Genomic DNA, 17470 nt, shown 5'->3' with positions numbered 1-17470 from the left:
GTAGGACACATGCATGTGTGACTAGATCTATCAGTGCAGGGGGGGATCCATCAGTGCAAGTGAGATCCATCAGTACAAGGGGGGAGATCCATCAGTACAAGGGGGGGATCCATCAGTGCAGGGGGAGATCCATCAGTGCATGTGTGACTAGATCTATCAGTGCAGGGAGAGATCCATCAGTGCAGGGGGGATCCATCAGTGCAAGGGAGATCCATCAGTATCGGGGAGATCCATCAGTACGAGGGGAGATCCATCAGTACAAGGGAGATCCATCAGTGCAGGGGAGATCCATCAGTGCAGGGGGGATCCATCAGTGCAAGTGAGATCCATCAGTACAAGGGGGGGATCCATCAGTACAAGGGGGGGATCCATCAGTACAAGGGGGGGATCCATCAGTACAAGGGGGAGATCCATCAGTACAAGGGGGAGATCCATCAGTGCAGGGGGAGATTCATCAGTGCAGGGGGATTCATCAGTGCAGGGGGGATCCATCAGAACTGGGGGGGGTATCCATCAGTGCAGGGGAACATTCATCAGTGCAGGGGAGATCCATCAGTGCAGGGGGAGATCCATCAGTGCAGGGGGATCCATCAGTGCGAGGAGAGATCCATCAGTGCGAGGGGAGATCCATCAGTACGAGGGGAGATCCATCAGTACTGGGGGGGAGATCCATCAGTACTGGGGGGGAGATCCATCAGTACTGGGGGGGAGATCCATCAGTGCAGGAGGGAGATCCATCAGTGCAGGGGGATCCATCAGTGCAGGAGGGAGATCCATCAGTGCATGTGTGACTAGATCTATCGGTGCAGGGGGAGATCCATCAGTGCAGGGGGGGATCGATCAGTGCAGGGGGGATCCATCAGTGCAAGGGAGATCCATCAGTATAGGGGAGATCCATCAGTGCAGGGGGGAGATCCATCAGTACGAGGGGAGATCCATCAGTGCAGGGGAGATCCATCAGTGCAGGGGAGATCCATCAGTGCAGGGGAGATCCATCAGTGCAGGGGGGATCCATCAGTGCAAGTGAGATCCATCAGTACAAGGGGGGGATCCATCAGTGCAGGGGGAGATCCATCAGTGCAGGGGGATTCATCAGTACGAGGGGAGATCCATCAGTGCAGGGGAACATTCATCAGTGCAGGGGAGATCCATCAGTGCAGGGGGGATCCATCAGTGCAGGGGGGATCCATCAGTGCAGGGGGAGATCCATCAAGGGGGATCCATCAGTGCAGGGGGATCCATCAGTACTGGGGGGGGGGGGATCCATCAGTGCAGGGGGAGATCCATCAGTGCAGGGGGATCCATCAGTGCAGGGAGATCCATCAGAACTGAGGGGGGGGGGGGTATCCATCAGTGCAGGGGGAGATCCATCAATGCGAGGAGAGATCCATCAGTGCAGGGGGAGATCCATCAGTACGAGGGGAGATCCATCAGTACTGGGGGGGAGATCCATCAGTACTGGGGGGGAGATCCATCAGTACTGGGGGGGAGATCCATCAGTGCAGGAGGGAGATCCATCAGTGCAGGAGGGAGATCCATCAGTGCAGGGGGAGATCCATCAGTGCAGGGGGGGAGATCCATCAGTGCAGGGGTTAGATCCATCAGTGCAGGAGGGAATCCATCAGTGCAGGGGGAGATCCATCAGTGCAGGGGGATCCATCAGTGCAGGGGGGAGATCCATCAGTGCAGGGGGGAGATCCATCAGTGCAGGGGGGAGATCCATCAGTGCAGGGGGGGAGATCCATCAGTGCAGGGGGGGAGATCCATCAGTGCAGGGGGGAGATCCATCAGTGCAGGGGGGAGATCCATCAGTGCAGAGGGAGATCCATCAGTGCAGGGGGATCCATCAGTGCAGGGGGGAGATCCATCAGTGCAGGGGGGAGATCCATCAGTGCAGGGGGGAGATCCATCAGTGCAGGGGGGAGATCCATCAGTGCAGGGGGGATCCATCAGTGCAGGGGGGAGATCCATCAGTGCAGGGGGGAGATCCATCAGTGCAGGGGGAGATCCATCAGTACAGGGGGGAGATCCATCAGTGCAGGGGGGAGATCCATCAGTGCAGGGGAGAGATCCATCAGTGCAGGAGGGATCCATCAGTGCAGGGGGGAGATCCATCAGTGCAGGGGGGAGATCCATCAGTGCAGGGGGGAGATCCATCATTGCAGGGGGATCCATCAGTGCAGGGGGATCCATCAGTGCAGGGGGAGATCCATCAGTGCAGGGGGGATCCATCAGTGCAGGGGGGAGATCCATCAGTGCAGGGGGATCCATCAGTGCAGGGGGGAGATCCATCAGTGCAGGGAGATCCATCAGTGCAGGGGGGAGATCCATCAGTACAGGGGGGAGATCCATCAGTGCAGGGGGGAGATCCATCAGTGCAGGAGGGATCCATCAGTGCAGGGGGGAGATCCATCAGTGCAGGGGGGAGATCCATCAGTGCAGGGGGAGATCCATCAGTGCAGGGGGGAGATCCATCAGTGCAGGGGGGAGATCCATCAGTGCAGGGGGATCCATCAGTGCAGGGGGATCCATCAGTGCAGGGGGAGATCCATCAGTGCAGGGGGGATCCATCAGTGCAGGGGGGAGATCCATCAGTGCAGGGGGATCCATCAGTGCAGGGGGGAGATCCATCAGTGCAGGGGGATCCATCCAGTGCAGGGGGGAGATCCATCAGTGCAGAGGGAGATCCATCAGTGCAGGGGGATCCATCAGTGCAGGGGGGAGATCCATCAGTGCAGGGGGGAGATCCATCAGTGCAGGGGGGAGATCCATCAGTGCAGGGGGGAGATCCATCAGTGCAGGGGGGATCCATCAGTGCAGGGGGGAGATCCATCAGTGCAGGGGGGAGATCCATCAGTGCAGGGGGAGATCCATCAGTACAGGGGGGAGATCCATCAGTGCAGGGGGGAGATCCATCAGTGCAGGGGAGAGATCCATCAGTGCAGGAGGGATCCATCAGTGCAGGGGGGAGATCCATCAGTGCAGGGGGGAGATCCATCAGTGCAGGGGGAGATCCATCAGTGCAGGGGGATCCATCAGTGCAGGGGGAGATCCATCAGTACAGGGGGGAGATCCATCAGTGCAGGGGGGAGATCCATCAGTGCAGGGGAGAGATCCATCAGTGCAGGAGGGATCCATCAGTGCAGGGGGGAGATCCATCAGTGCAGGGGGGAGATCCATCAGTGCAGGGGGGAGATCCATCAGTGCAGGGGGAGATCCATCAGTGCAGGGGGGATCCATCAGTGCAGGGGGGAGATCCATCAGTGCAGGGGGATCCATCAGTGCAGGGGGGAGATCCATCAGTGCAGGGAGATCCATCAGTGCAGGGGGGAGATCCATCAGTGCAGGGGGGAGATCCATCAGTGCAGGGGGAGATCCATCAGTACAGGGGGGAGATCCATCAGTGCAGGGGGGAGATCCATCAGTGCAGGGGGGAGATCCATCAGTGCAGGGGAGAGATCCATCAGTGCAGGAGGGATCCATCAGTGCAGGGGGGAGATCCATCAGTGCAGGGGGGAGATCCATCAGTGCAGGGGGGAGATCCATCAGTGCAGGGGGGATCCATCAGTGCAGGGGGGAGATCCATCAGTGCAGGGGGATCCATCAGTGCAGGGGGGAGATCCATCAGTGCAGGGGGGAGATCCATCAGTGCAGGGGGAGATCCATCAGTACAGGGGGGAGATCCATCAGTGCAGGGGGGAGATCCATCAGTGCAGGGGAGAGATCCATCAGTGCAGGAGGGATCCATCAGTGCAGGGGGGAGATCCATCAGTGCAGGGGGGAGATCCATCAGTGCAGGGGGGAGATCCATCAGTGCAGGGGGGATCCATCAGTGCAGGGGGGAGATCCATCAGTGCAGGGGGATCCATCAGTGCAGGGGGGAGATCCATCAGTGCAGGGAGATCCATCAGTGCAGGGGGGAGATCCATCAGTACAGGGGGGAGATCCATCAGTGCAGGGGGGAGATCCATCAGTGCAGGAGGGATCCATCAGTGCAGGGGGGAGATCCATCAGTGCAGGGGGGAGATCCATCAGTGCAGGGGGAGATCCATCAGTGCAGGGGGGAGATCCATCAGTGCAGGGGGGAGATCCATCAGTGCAGGGGGATCCATCAGTGCAGGGGGATCCATCAGTGCAGGGGGAGATCCATCAGTGCAGGGGGGATCCATCAGTGCAGGGGGGAGATCCATCAGTGCAGGGGGATCCATCAGTGCAGGGGGGAGATCCATCAGTGCAGGGGGAGATCCATCAGTGCAGGGGGGAGATCCATCAGTGCAGGGGGATCCATCAGTGCAGGGGAGATCCATCAGTGCAGGGGGGAGATCCATCAGTGCAGGGGGGAGATCCATCAGTGCAGGGGGGAGATCCATCAGTGCAGGGGGGATTCATCAGTGCAGGGGGAGATCCATCAGTGCAGGGGGATCCATCAGTGCGGGAGGGATTCATCAGTGGATGACATGTGTGGGTGCCATGTGTGGGTGCCATGTGTGGGTGCCATGTATGGGTGCCATGTGTGGGTGCCATGTGTGGGTGCCATGTGTGGGTGCCATGTATGGGTGCCATGTGTGGGTGCCATGTGTGGGTGCCATGTGTGGGTGCCATGTATGGGTGACATGATAGCAGCCAGTCTCTGGCCACCAGCTCTGAGAAATCAGGGGAGCCCGCAGATAATGTCGGGATATTGACACTGGTCAGGCGGGTGTAGTATAAGGGAGGTATCTAGGTGCGGCTCTAGTACATATATTGGGGTGCGGCTCTAGTACATATATTGAGGTGCGGCTCTAGTACATATATTGGGGTGCGGCTCTAGTACATATATTGAGGTGCGGCTCTAGTACATATATTGAGGTGCGGCTCTAGTACATATATTGAGGTGCGGCTCTAGTACATATATTGAGCTGCGGCTCTAGTACATATATTGAGGTGCGGCTCTAGTACATATATTGAGCTGCGGCTCTAGTACATATATTGAGCTGCGGCTCTAGTACATATATTGAGGTGCGGCTCTAGTACATATATTGAGGTGCGGCTCTAGTACATATATTGAGGTGCGGCTCTAGTACATATATTGAGGTGCGGCTCTAGTACATATATTGAGGTGCGGCTCTAGTACATATATTGAGGTGCGGCTCTAGTACATATATTGAGCTGCGGCTCTAGTACATATATTGAGCTGCGGCTCTAGTACATATATTGAGGTGCGGCTCTAGTACATATATATTGAGGTGCGGCTCTAGTACATATATTGAGGTGCGGCTCTAGTACATATATTGAGGTGCGGCTCTAGTACATATATTGAGGTGCGGCTCTAGTACATATATTGAGGTGCGGCTCTAGTACATATATTGAGGTGCGGCTCTAGTACATATATTGAGCTGCGGCTCTAGTACATATATTGAGCTGCGGCTCTAGTACATATATTGAGCTGCGGCTCTAGTACATATATTGAGCTGCGGCTCTAGTACATATATTGAGGTGCGGCTCTAGTACATATATTGAGGTGCGGCTCTAGTACATATATTGAGCTGCGGCTCTAGTACATATATTGAGCTGCGGCTCTAGTACATATATTGAGGTGCGGCTCTAGTACATATATTGAGGTGTCTCCCCTCTTCCTCCGCAGCTTTCCATCCATGAAAATGAAGACCCCAATGATAACCGCTACCTGCTGGTGATGAAGGGCGCCCCAGAGAGGATCCTGGATGTCTGCTCCACCATCCTAATCCAGGGCAAGGAGCAGCCCCTGGACGATGAGCTGAAGGAGGCCTTCCAGAACGCGTACCTGGAGCTGGGGGGACTGGGAGAGCGGGTGCTGGGTAAGGTGCACCTACATGATGGGGGCGGGAGACCTTCCGGAGAGACGCTCCTACTCTACTAACGTGTGTGTCCACCTCCGCAGGATTCTGCCATTACTACTTCCCCGAGGAGCTGCACCCCAAGGGCTTTGCCTTTGACACCGAGGACCTTAACTTCAGCACAGAGAACCTTTGCTTTGTAGGACTCATGTCCATGATTGACCCTCCCCGAGCAGCTGTACCAGACGCAGTGGGCAAGTGCAGGAGCGCCGGGATCAAGGTGAGAGGGGGACCTTATAGGGACCATGGGAGGGATCACAGCTGATGACAGGGACCTTCTATAGGCTCAGAGATATATATAACCTGTATGTGACAGGACTCACCAGTCCATAAGAACCTGGAGCGGGTTCAGTGGTTCCTTAAATGAAGATATCAAAGTCCTAAACACTGACCGTCCTCTTAGGACTTACCTCTCCCAACTAATGAAGGGGCATCGGTCCAGCGCTCCTGAAGGCTTCCTGCACCTCAGAGCTGGAACCAATCACCTGCCAGTAACTAGGCAGATTCCAAACTTCCCCCAGCAACAGGTCTCAATAGGTCAAAAAGCTCAACCAATCAGCAACTGTTGCTGAGTAAATCTTCCCAGAGGGAATCTCCATCAATTTTGGAGGGAAAATTTTCCCCCTGAAGATTTATCAGCTGAGAACAGAGAGGAGACGTCTATGTGATAACAAGATGGAGAGCCGGGAATATCACAGACTGGATCTGAGGAGCGGCGGCTACTATATATACCACTATCCTGACAGGACTCCATCCACCTGATCTCCTGCACAGGACCCCAGCCGCCTGATCTCCTGACAGGGCTCCATCCACCTGATCTCCTGACAGGACTCCATCCGCCTGATCTCCTGACAGGACTCCATCCGCCTGATCTCCTGACAGGACTCCATCCACCTGATCTCCTGCACAGGACTCCATCCGCCTGATCTCCTGACAGGACTCCATCCGCCTGATCTCCTGACAGGACTCCATCCGCCTGATCTCCTGACAGGGCTCCATCCACCTGATCTCCTGACAGGACTCCATCCACCTGATCTCCTGACAGGACCCCATCCACCTGATCTCCTGCACAGGGCTCCATCCACCTGATCTCCTGACAGAACTCCATCCACCTGATCTCCTGCACAGGACCCCATCCACCTGACCTCCTGACAGGACCCCATCCACCTGATCTCCTGACAGGACCCCATCCACCTGATCTCCTGACAGGACCCCATCCACCTGATCTCCTGACAGGACCCCATCCACCTGATCTCCTGACAGGACCCCATCCACCTGATCTCCTGACAGGGCTCCATCCACCTGATCTCCTGACAGGACCCCATCCACCTGATCTCCTGACAGGACTCCATCCACCTGATCTCCTGACAGGGCTCCATCCACCTGATCTCCTGACAGGGCTCCATCCACCTGATCTCCTGACAGGACCCCATCCACCTGATCTCCTGACAGGGCTCCATCCACCTGATCTCCTGACAGGGCTCCATCCACCTGATCTCCTGACAGGGCTCCATCCACCTGATCTCCTGACAGGGCTCCATCCACCTGATCTCCTGACAGGACCCCATCCACCTGATCTCCTGACAGGACCCCATCCACCTGATCTCCTGACAGGACTCCATCCACCTGACCTCCTGACAGGGCTCCATCCACCTGACCTCCCGACAGGGCTCCATCCACCTGATCTCCCGACAGGGCTCCATCCACCTGATCTCCTGACAGGGCTCCATCCACCTGATCTCCTGACAGAACTCCATCCACCTGATCTCCTGACAGGACCCCATCCACCTGATCTCCTGACAGAACTCCATCCACCTGATCTCCTGACAGGAACCCATCCACCTGATCTCCTGACAGGGCTCCATCCACCTGATCTCCTGCACAGGACCCCATCCACCTGATCTCCTGACAGAACTCCATCCACCTGATCTCCTGACAGGACTCCATCCGCCTGATCTCCTGACAGGACTCCATCCGCCTGATCTCCTGACAGGGCTCCATCCACCTGATCTCCTGACAGGACTCCATCCACCTGATCTCCTGACAGGACCCCATCCACCTGATCTCCTGCACAGGGCTCCATCCACCTGATCTCCTGACAGAACTCCATCCACCTGATCTCCTGCACAGGACCCCATCCACCTGACCTCCTGACAGGACCCCATCCACCTGATCTCCTGACAGGACCCCATCCACCTGATCTCCTGACAGGACCCCATCCACCTGATCTCCTGACAGGACCCCATCCACCTGATCTCCTGACAGGACCCCATCCACCTGATCTCCTGACAGGGCTCCATCCACCTGATCTCCTGACAGGACCCCATCCACCTGATCTCCTGACAGGACTCCATCCACCTGATCTCCTGACAGGGCTCCATCCACCTGATCTCCTGACAGGGCTCCATCCACCTGATCTCCTGACAGGACCCCATCCACCTGATCTCCTGACAGGGCTCCATCCACCTGATCTCCTGACAGGGCTCCATCCACCTGATCTCCTGACAGGGCTCCATCCACCTGATCTCCTGACAGGACCCCATCCACCTGATCTCCTGACAGGACCCCATCCACCTGATCTCCTGACAGGACTCCATCCACCTGACCTCCTGACAGGGCTCCATCCACCTGATCTCCCGACAGGGCTCCATCCACCTGATCTCCCGACAGGGCTCCATCCACCTGATCTCCTGACAGGGCTCCATCCACCTGATCTCCTGACAGAACTCCATCCACCTGATCTCCTGACAGGACCCCATCCACCTGATCTCCTGACAGAACTCCATCCACCTGATCTCCTGACAGGAACCCATCCACCTGATCTCCTGACAGGGCTCCATCCACCTGATCTCCTGCACAGGACCCCATCCACCTGATCTCCTGACAGAACTCCATCCACCTGATCTCCTGACAGGACCCCATCCACCTGATCTCCTGACAGGGCTCCATCCACCTGATCTCCTGACAGGGCTCCATCCACCTGATCTCCTGACAGGGCTCCATCCACCTGATCTCCTGACAGAACTCCATCCACCTGATCTCCTGACAGGACCCCATCCACCTGATCTCCTGACAGAACTCCATCCACCTGATCTCCTGACAGAACTCCATCCACCTGATCTCCTGACAGGGCTCCATCCACCTGATCTCCTGACAGAACCCCATCCACCTGATCTCCTGACAGGACCCATCTACCTGATCTCCTGACAGGGCTCCATCCGCCTGATCTCCTCACAGGACTCCATCCGCCTGATCTCCTGACAGGACTCCATCCGCCTGATCTCCTGACAGGACTCCATCCGCCTGATCTCCTGACAGGACCCCATCCGCCTGATCTCCTGACAGGACCCCATCCACCTGATCTCCTGACTGGGCTCCATCCACCTGATCTCCTCACAGGACTCCATCCACCTGATCTCCTCACAGGACCCCATCCACCTGATCTCCTGACAGAACTCCATCCACCTGATCTCCTGACAGGGCTCCATCCACCTGATCTCCTGACAGGGCTCCATCCACCTGATCTCCTGACAGGGCTCCATCCACCTGATCTCCTGACAGGACCCCATCCACCTGATCTCCTGACAGAACTCCATCCACCTGATCTCCTGACAGAACCCCATCCACCTGATCTCCTGACAGGGCTCCATCCACCTGATCTCCTGACAGAACCCCATCCACCTGATCTCCTGACAGGACCCCATCCACCTGATCTCCTGACAGAACTCCATCCACCTGATCTCCTGACAGGACCCCATCCACCTGATCTCCTGACAGAACTCCATCCACCTGATCTCCTGACAGAACCCCATCCACCTGATCTCCTGACAGGGCTCCATCCACCTGATCTCCTGACAGAACCCCATCCACCTGATCTCCTGACAGGACCCCATCCACCTGATCTCCTGACAGAACTCCATCCACCTGATCTCCTGACAGGACTCCATCCACCTGATCTCCTGACAGGACTCCATCCACCTGATCTCCTGACAGAACTCCATCCACCTGATCTCCTGACAGGGCTCCATCCACCTGATCTCCTGACAGAACTCCATCCACCTGATCTCCTGACAGGACCCATCCGCCTGATCTCCTGACAGGGCTCCATCCGCCTGATCTCCTCACAGGACTCCATCCGCCTGATCTCCTGACAGGACTCCATCCGCCTGATCTCCTGACAGGACTCCATCCGCCTGATCTCCTGACAGGACCCCATCCACCTGATCTCCTGACAGGACTCCATCCACCTGATCTCCTGACAGGGCTCCATCCACCTGATCTCCTCACAGGACTCCATCCACCTGATCTCCTGACAGGACCCCATCCACCTGATCTCCTGACAGAACTCCATCCACCTGATCTCCTGACAGGGCTCCATCCACCTGATCTCCTGACAGGGCTCCATCCACCTGATCTCCTGACAGGGCTCCATCCACCTGATCTCCTGACAGGACCCCATCCACCTGATCTCCTGACAGAACTCCATCCACCTGATCTCCTGACAGAACCCCATCCACCTGATCTCCTGACAGGGCTCCATCCACCTGATCTCCTGACAGAACCCCATCCACCTGATCTCCTGACAGGACCCCATCCACCTGATCTCCTGACAGAACTCCATCCACCTGATCTCCTGACAGGACCCCATCCACCTGATCTCCTGACAGAACTCCATCCACCTGATCTCCTGACAGAACCCCATCCACCTGATCTCCTGACAGGGCTCCATCCACCTGATCTCCTGACAGAACCCCATCCACCTGATCTCCTGACAGGACCCCATCCACCTGATCTCCTGACAGAACTCCATCCACCTGATCTCCTGACAGGACTCCATCCACCTGATCTCCTGACAGGACTCCATCCACCTGATCTCCTGACAGAACTCCATCCACCTGATCTCCTGACAGGGCTCCATCCACCTGATCTCCTGACAGAACTCCATCCACCTGATCTCCTGACAGGACCCATCCGCCTGATCTCCTGACAGGGCTCCATCCGCCTGATCTCCTCACAGGACTCCATCCGCCTGATCTCCTGACAGGACTCCATCCGCCTGATCTCCTGACAGGACTCCATCCGCCTGATCTCCTGACAGGACCCCATCCACCTGATCTCCTGACAGGACTCCATCCACCTGATCTCCTGACAGGGCTCCATCCACCTGATCTCCTCACAGGACTCCATCCACCTGATCTCCTGACAGGACCCCATCCACCTGATCTCCTGACAGAACTCCATCCACCTGATCTCCTGACAGGGCTCCATCCACCTGATCTCCTGACAGGGCTCCATCCACCTGATCTCCTGACAGGGCTCCATCCACCTGATCTCCTGACAGGACCCCATCCACCTGATCTCCTGACAGAACTCCATCCACCTGATCTCCTGACAGAACCCCATCCACCTGATCTCCTGACAGGGCTCCATCCACCTGATCTCCTGACAGAACCCCATCCACCTGATCTCCTGACAGGACCCCATCCACCTGATCTCCTGACAGAACTCCATCCACCTGATCTCCTGACAGGACCCCATCCACCTGATCTCCTGACAGAACTCCATCCACCTGATCTCCTGACAGAACCCCATCCACCTGATCTCCTGACAGAACCCCATCCACCTGATCTCCTGACAGGACCCCATCCACCTGATCTCCTGACAGAACTCCATCCACCTGATCTCCTGACAGGACTCCATCCACCTGATCTCCTGACAGGACTCCATCCACCTGATCTCCTGACAGAACTCCATCCACCTGATCTCCTGACAGGGCTCCATCCACCTGATCTCCTGACAGAACTCCATCCACCTGATCTCCTGACAGGACCCATCCACCTGATCTCCTGACAGGGCTCCATCCGCCTGATCTCCTCACAGGACTCCATCCGCCTGATCTCCTGACAGGACTCCATCCGCCTGATCTCCTGACAGGACTCCATCCGCCTGATCTCCTGACAGGACCCCATCCGCCTGATCTCCTGACAGGACTCCATCCACCTGATCTCCTGACAGGGCTCCATCCACCTGATCTCCTCACAGGACTCCATCCACCTGATCTCCTGACAGGACCCCATCCACCTGATCTCCTGACAGAACTCCATCCACCTGATCTCCTGACAGGGCTCCATCCACCTGATCTCCTGACAGGGCTCCATCCACCTGATCTCCTGACAGGGCTCCATCCACCTGATCTCCTGACAGAACTCCATCCACCTGATCTCCTGACAGGACCCCATCCACCTGATCTCCTGACAGAACTCCATCCACCTGATCTCCTGACAGAACCCCATCCACCTGATCTCCTGACAGGGCTCCATCCACCTGATCTCCTGACAGAACCCCATCCACCTGATCTCCTGACAGGACCCCATCCACCTGATCTCCTGACAGAACTCCATCCACCTGATCTCCTGACAGGACCCCATCCACCTGATCTCCTGACAGAACTCCATCCACCTGATCTCCTGACAGAACCCCATCCACCTGATCTCCTGACAGAACCCCATCCACCTGATCTCCTGACAGGGCTCCATCCACCTGATCTCCTCACAGAACCCCATCCACCTGATCTCCTGACAGGACCCCATCCACCTGATCTCCTGACAGAACTCCATCCACCTGATCTCCTGACAGGACTCCATCCACCTGATCTCCTGACAGGACTCCATCCACCTGATCTCCTGACAGAACTCCATCCACCTGATCTCCTGACAGGGCTCCATCCACCTGATCTCCTGACAGAACTCCATCCACCTGATCTCCTGACAGGACCCCATCCACCTGATCTCCTGACAGGACCCTATCCACCTGATCTCCTGACAGGGCTCCATCCACCTGATCTCCTGACAGGGCTCCATCCACCTGATCTCCTGACAGAACCCCATCCACCTGATCTCCTGACAGGACCCCATCCACCTGATCTCCTGACAGAACTCCATCCACCTGATCTCCTGACAGGACTCCATCCACCTGATCTCCTGACAGGACTCCATCCACCTGATCTCCTGACAGAACTCCATCCACCTGATCTCCTGACAGGACTCCATCCACCTGATCTCCTGACAGGACTCCATCCACCTGATCTCCTGACAGAAATCCATCCACCTGATCTCCTGACAGGACCCCATCCACCTGATCTCCTGACAGAACTCCATCCACCTGATCTCCTGACAGGACCCCATCCACCTGATCTCCTGACAGGACTCCATCCACCTGATCTCCTGACAGGACTCCATCCACCTGATCTCCTGACAGGACTCCATCCACCTGATCTCCTGACAGGACTCCATCCGCCTGATCTCCTGACAGGACCCCAGCCGCCTGATCTCCTGACAGGACCCCAGCCGCCTGATCTCCTGACAGGACCCTATCCACCTGATCTCCTGACAGGGCTCCATCCACCTGATCTCCTGACAGGACCCATCCACCTGATCTCCTGACTCAGTGACACTGATTTACTCTTGTGCACTTTTCATTGACAATATTTTTTATCTCTTTACACATCCCGTCTTGGTGGTAACCAGACTCTTTTTTTCTTCTAGGTAATCATGGTGACTGGAGATCATCCAATCACAGCCAAAGCCATTGCCAAGGGTGTGGGCATCATCTCCGAGGGTAACGAGACTGTGGAAGATATCGCTGCCCGACTCAACATCCCAGTCTCCCAGGTGAACCCAAGGTAAAGTCCGTCAGGGCCCTGGAAGTTCTGTGGCGCTGTAGACTCTTTGTGATGGATCTCTGTGCCCATTGCTGGAATTACTTGATATTGATGAGTGTTGTGTTAGGGAAAGTAACGACCCTTCTATGTCTGCCCAGGGATGCCAAGGCCTGTGTAATTCACGGCACCGACCTGAAGGACCTGAGCACCGAGCAGATAGACGAGATTCTTCAGAACCACACAGAGATTGTCTTCGCCCGCACATCCCCACAACAGAAGCTGATCATTGTAGAAGGCTGCCAGCGCCAGGTGAGGGCGCGCCACCCGGGATCCAGGGAATCTGCCACCAGCAGATGTTATGTGTAGGATTACTGGTGTCAGTTTTCTCTAGCGTTCATAACTGGAAGAGAAACATATTCCTCCATTAATCTACATCAGATTAATATTTGGTGACTTAGGGCCCCATTGGTCCTCTCTAGTGCTCTTAGGACTCTCAGTGCACATATCTGATGGGTAATGGACGTGGTCTTCCCTCTCCTCTCCTCTCTCCAGGGGGCCATCGTGGCGGTAACTGGTGATGGTGTCAATGACTCCCCAGCTCTAAAGAAGGCCGATATTGGAGTGGCCATGGGGATTGCTGGCTCTGATGTCTCCAAGCAAGCAGCTGATATGATCCTGCTGGACGATAACTTCGCTTCTATTGTCACTGGGGTAGAAGAGGGTAAGAAGGGACAAGCCCGGGGCTGGTGAGGGCCCACATTAAGAACATGGATATGTAATATCTCTCTGTCTGCAGGTCGCCTTATCTTTGATAACCTGAAGAAGTCCATTGCCTACACCCTGACCAGTAACATTCCCGAGATCACCCCTTTCCTGCTCTTCATCATGGCCAACATCCCACTGCCCTTGGGCACCATCACCATCCTGTGCATTGATCTGGGCACTGACATGGTGAGAAAGGGAACGGTTGTATAATGATCCTTAGAAGAGGTTCCCAGACATACGCCCTTGTGCATAACTATCCTCTTCTGCAGGTTCCCGCCATCTCCTTGGCCTACGAAGCTGCTGAGAGTGACATCATGAAGAGGCAACCAAGAAACCCCCGCACCGACAAACTGGTGAATGAGCGACTGATCAGCATGGCGTATGGGCAGATTGGTGAGTGCTGGGATCGTATATAGCAGCGCCACCAATTGGGCTGCATATGTTATATATCGGAGGATACAGAAGAAGACAACCTAACATGGAGGATAGAAGAGCCTAGGTCTAGGTCCTCCTTCAATCTCTTATCCCGTTTGTCGTGTCAGGTATGATCCAGGCTCTTGGAGGCTTCTTCTCCTACTTTGTCATCCTGGCAGAGAACGGTTTCTTGCCATCACACTTGGTTGGAATTCGGTTGAATTGGGATGACAGAACGGTCAATGACCTGGAGGACAGCTACGGGCAGCAGTGGGTGAGTGGCCTCCTCTTCACTCTGACCTTCACACCTTGGGTCACCATTTCCATGGGGCATAGAGGGACCCCCAGGGCAGGGTCGGTCAGTGGAGTCACAGACCCTTCTGTTTTCTCCTGTAGACGTACGAGCAGCGTAAGATCGTGGAGTTCACCTGTCACACGGCCTTTTTCGTCAGTATTGTGGTCGTACAATGGGCCGACGTCATCATCTGCAAAACCAGAAGGAACTCTGTGTTCCAGCAGGGCATGAAGTAAGTGACCCCACCGTCTCCTGGACACAACCACACGTGTATCGGGACGGACCTGCTGACTGTCTCCTCTTTAATACAGGAATAAGATCCTCATTTTCGGTCTATTTGAGGAGACGGCTCTGGCAGCGTTCTTGTCCTACTGCCCTGGGATGGACATCGCACTGAGAATGTACCCATTAAAGTAAGTGAGCGGGAGGGTGGACGTCTTGTACCTCCCGAGGAGAAGACTCATTAACCTTCAATCCTGTAGAAGGTTCTAGAGGTTCCTGCAGAGGGGGACGTCGCCTGGTTATACTTCTGTAATATTAGAACCCTAGAGGCCTCTGGGAAACGACTATTATTGCCTCCATTATGTCACCAGCAGTGGGATCGGGAGGGTTAGTAGGGTCCAATCTCTGACGCATCTCTTGTCTCCTCCCATAGGCCCAGCTGGTGGTTCTGTGCCTTCCCATACAGCTTCCTCATCTTTGTATACGATGAGATCCGAAAACTTATCCTTAGAAGACACCCAGGAGGTGAGAGCGGGTCATGGGTGTCTCCGGGAGGTGGGTGCGTGGATCTCCCCGCCTCCTGGATCGGTCGTGACCGCAGTGTTTTTGTTTTTTTACAGGTTGGGTAGAAAAGGAGTCTTATTATTAAATTCCCAGAGACGCATCTCCCAGACCTGGACCCTCTCCGACCTCCGACCTCCCGACCCCAACAAAGAAAAACAACATAGAAACAAACCTCCCCCGATCTCGCGCACCACAGGATGGAAGAATGGCCACGCCCGCTGCGCCCCGCTCCAGCCTTCTCCTCCAGACTCCACTTTGGTTCTTTTTCGGCTCATTTCTCTCCCCCTGTTCTGTACAATTATAAATATATATATATATTATATATAAATATAAATAGACGCAGAGAAGTTTTTTTTTCTTTCTGTTTTCCTTTCGATGTTATGTCGGAGGGGGAGAGAGGATTGTAACGGAGAAAGGGAACGCGACGGAATCCGCAACAGCTAACCCCTTCACTGCTGGCAATTCTAGTACTGAAGGAGGGCAAAGCGGGATTAGGAAGGGAAGGTGGAGACCCGCGGGTGGGGCTGCAATAACCTCTAGAGGGGGCGCAGCGGGGATTCTGGAGGGCACCAGGGCTGTGGTCACAATGTGTCTGCTGAGGGGCAATAATAGGTCCCTGGTTACCCCTAGACTTCCAGGGAGACCTGCAGAGCATCTCTCATAGTGAAGTCTCATTTGTGTAATACCCCCTCCCCCCATTCATCCCCCCCCCCCCCGACTATCCCCCAGATCTGATGCTCCTTCTATATGAGAGCGAGAGGTTGATGTGATGTCTGTGTATTAGGAGGGGGTGGTAGGTACAGTCCTGATGTCTGTGTATTAGGAGGGAATGGTGAGTGCATGTCCTGCGAGCGATCCCGTATATGTCCCTATTCTTCATGTATAATATGTCTGCAGGCAAGAGGAGCGGGGCGCTGGGGGGTCCGCCATCATGGTGGCAGTAAGGGGTGGGCAGTGACAGGACCCCGGCACCAGGACAGGGGGAGGCTTGTTTGCGGTTTGTGTCTGTTTTGTGTCTCCGCCCCCCTCTCGCATAAGTTTTTGTCAGGTTGTCGATTTTTTTTATCTTGTGTTTTCCTGCCATTTTCTGTGATTTACAAAAATAAATAATAATAAAAAATGCCCCAAAAAACTGCACACGGACTGGTTTTTTCCGGGGCGCCATCAGGGCGGAGGGTAAAGGCTGCGGGAGGAGACAACTCCAGGCAGGTCGCAGCTATGTGTGGGATGAGCTGTAATACCAGATCCTGCCCACAGAGGGGGCAACATTGTCCTTAAGCTATTAGCCCTTCCTTCCCTTGTAGCTGGACATCTCCTGGTACTGGTGTCACAGATGACCAGCCCTTCCTTCCCTTGTAGCTGGACATCTCCTTATACTGGTGTCACGGATGACCAGCCCTCCCTTCCCTTGTAGCTGGACATCTCCTGATACTGGTGTCACTGATGACCAGCCCTTCCTTCCCTTGTAGCTGGACATCTCCTTATACTGGTGTCACAGATGACCAGCCCTCCCTTCCCTTGTAGCTGGACATCTCCTGATACTGGTGTCACTGATGACCAGCCCTTCCTTCCCTTGTAGCTGGACATCTCCTTATACTGGTGTCACGGATGACCAGCCCTCCCTTCCCTTGTAGCTGGACATCTCCTGATACTGGTGTCACGGATGACCAGTCCTTCCTTCCCTTGTAGCTGGAC

The 17470-nt window shown here is 55.5% G+C and overlaps 1 protein-coding gene across 2 annotated transcripts in view; it reads left to right on the top strand.

Moving 5' to 3' along the window:
* LOC140108730 (sodium/potassium-transporting ATPase subunit alpha-3) overlaps positions 1-16484 on the top strand; it is a 70849-nt gene extending 54365 nt beyond the window's left edge. For both annotated transcript variants that reach the window (XM_072131922.1, XM_072131921.1), the window contains exons 12-23: positions 5624-5816; positions 5900-6075; positions 13400-13536; positions 13674-13824; positions 14068-14236; positions 14312-14466; positions 14550-14673; positions 14823-14968; positions 15091-15221; positions 15301-15402; positions 15645-15736; positions 15832-16484. In XM_072131922.1, coding sequence (XP_071988023.1) covers positions 5624-5816; positions 5900-6075; positions 13400-13536; positions 13674-13824; positions 14068-14236; positions 14312-14466; positions 14550-14673; positions 14823-14968; positions 15091-15221; positions 15301-15402; positions 15645-15736; positions 15832-15860 — 1605 coding nt within the window. In that variant the 3' untranslated portion in view covers positions 15861-16484. The remainder of the gene's footprint in view (positions 1-5623; positions 5817-5899; positions 6076-13399; positions 13537-13673; positions 13825-14067; positions 14237-14311; positions 14467-14549; positions 14674-14822; positions 14969-15090; positions 15222-15300; positions 15403-15644; positions 15737-15831) is intronic.
* Positions 16485-17470: the final 986 nt, after the last annotated feature.

Source organism: Engystomops pustulosus, unplaced genomic scaffold, assembly GCF_040894005.1.
Source record: "Engystomops pustulosus unplaced genomic scaffold, aEngPut4.maternal MAT_SCAFFOLD_175, whole genome shotgun sequence".
Taxonomy (NCBI): Eukaryota; Metazoa; Chordata; class Amphibia; order Anura; family Leptodactylidae; genus Engystomops; species Engystomops pustulosus.
Note: the sequence above shows the minus strand (reverse complement) of the source record. Positions and strands in the feature narration are given on the sequence as shown.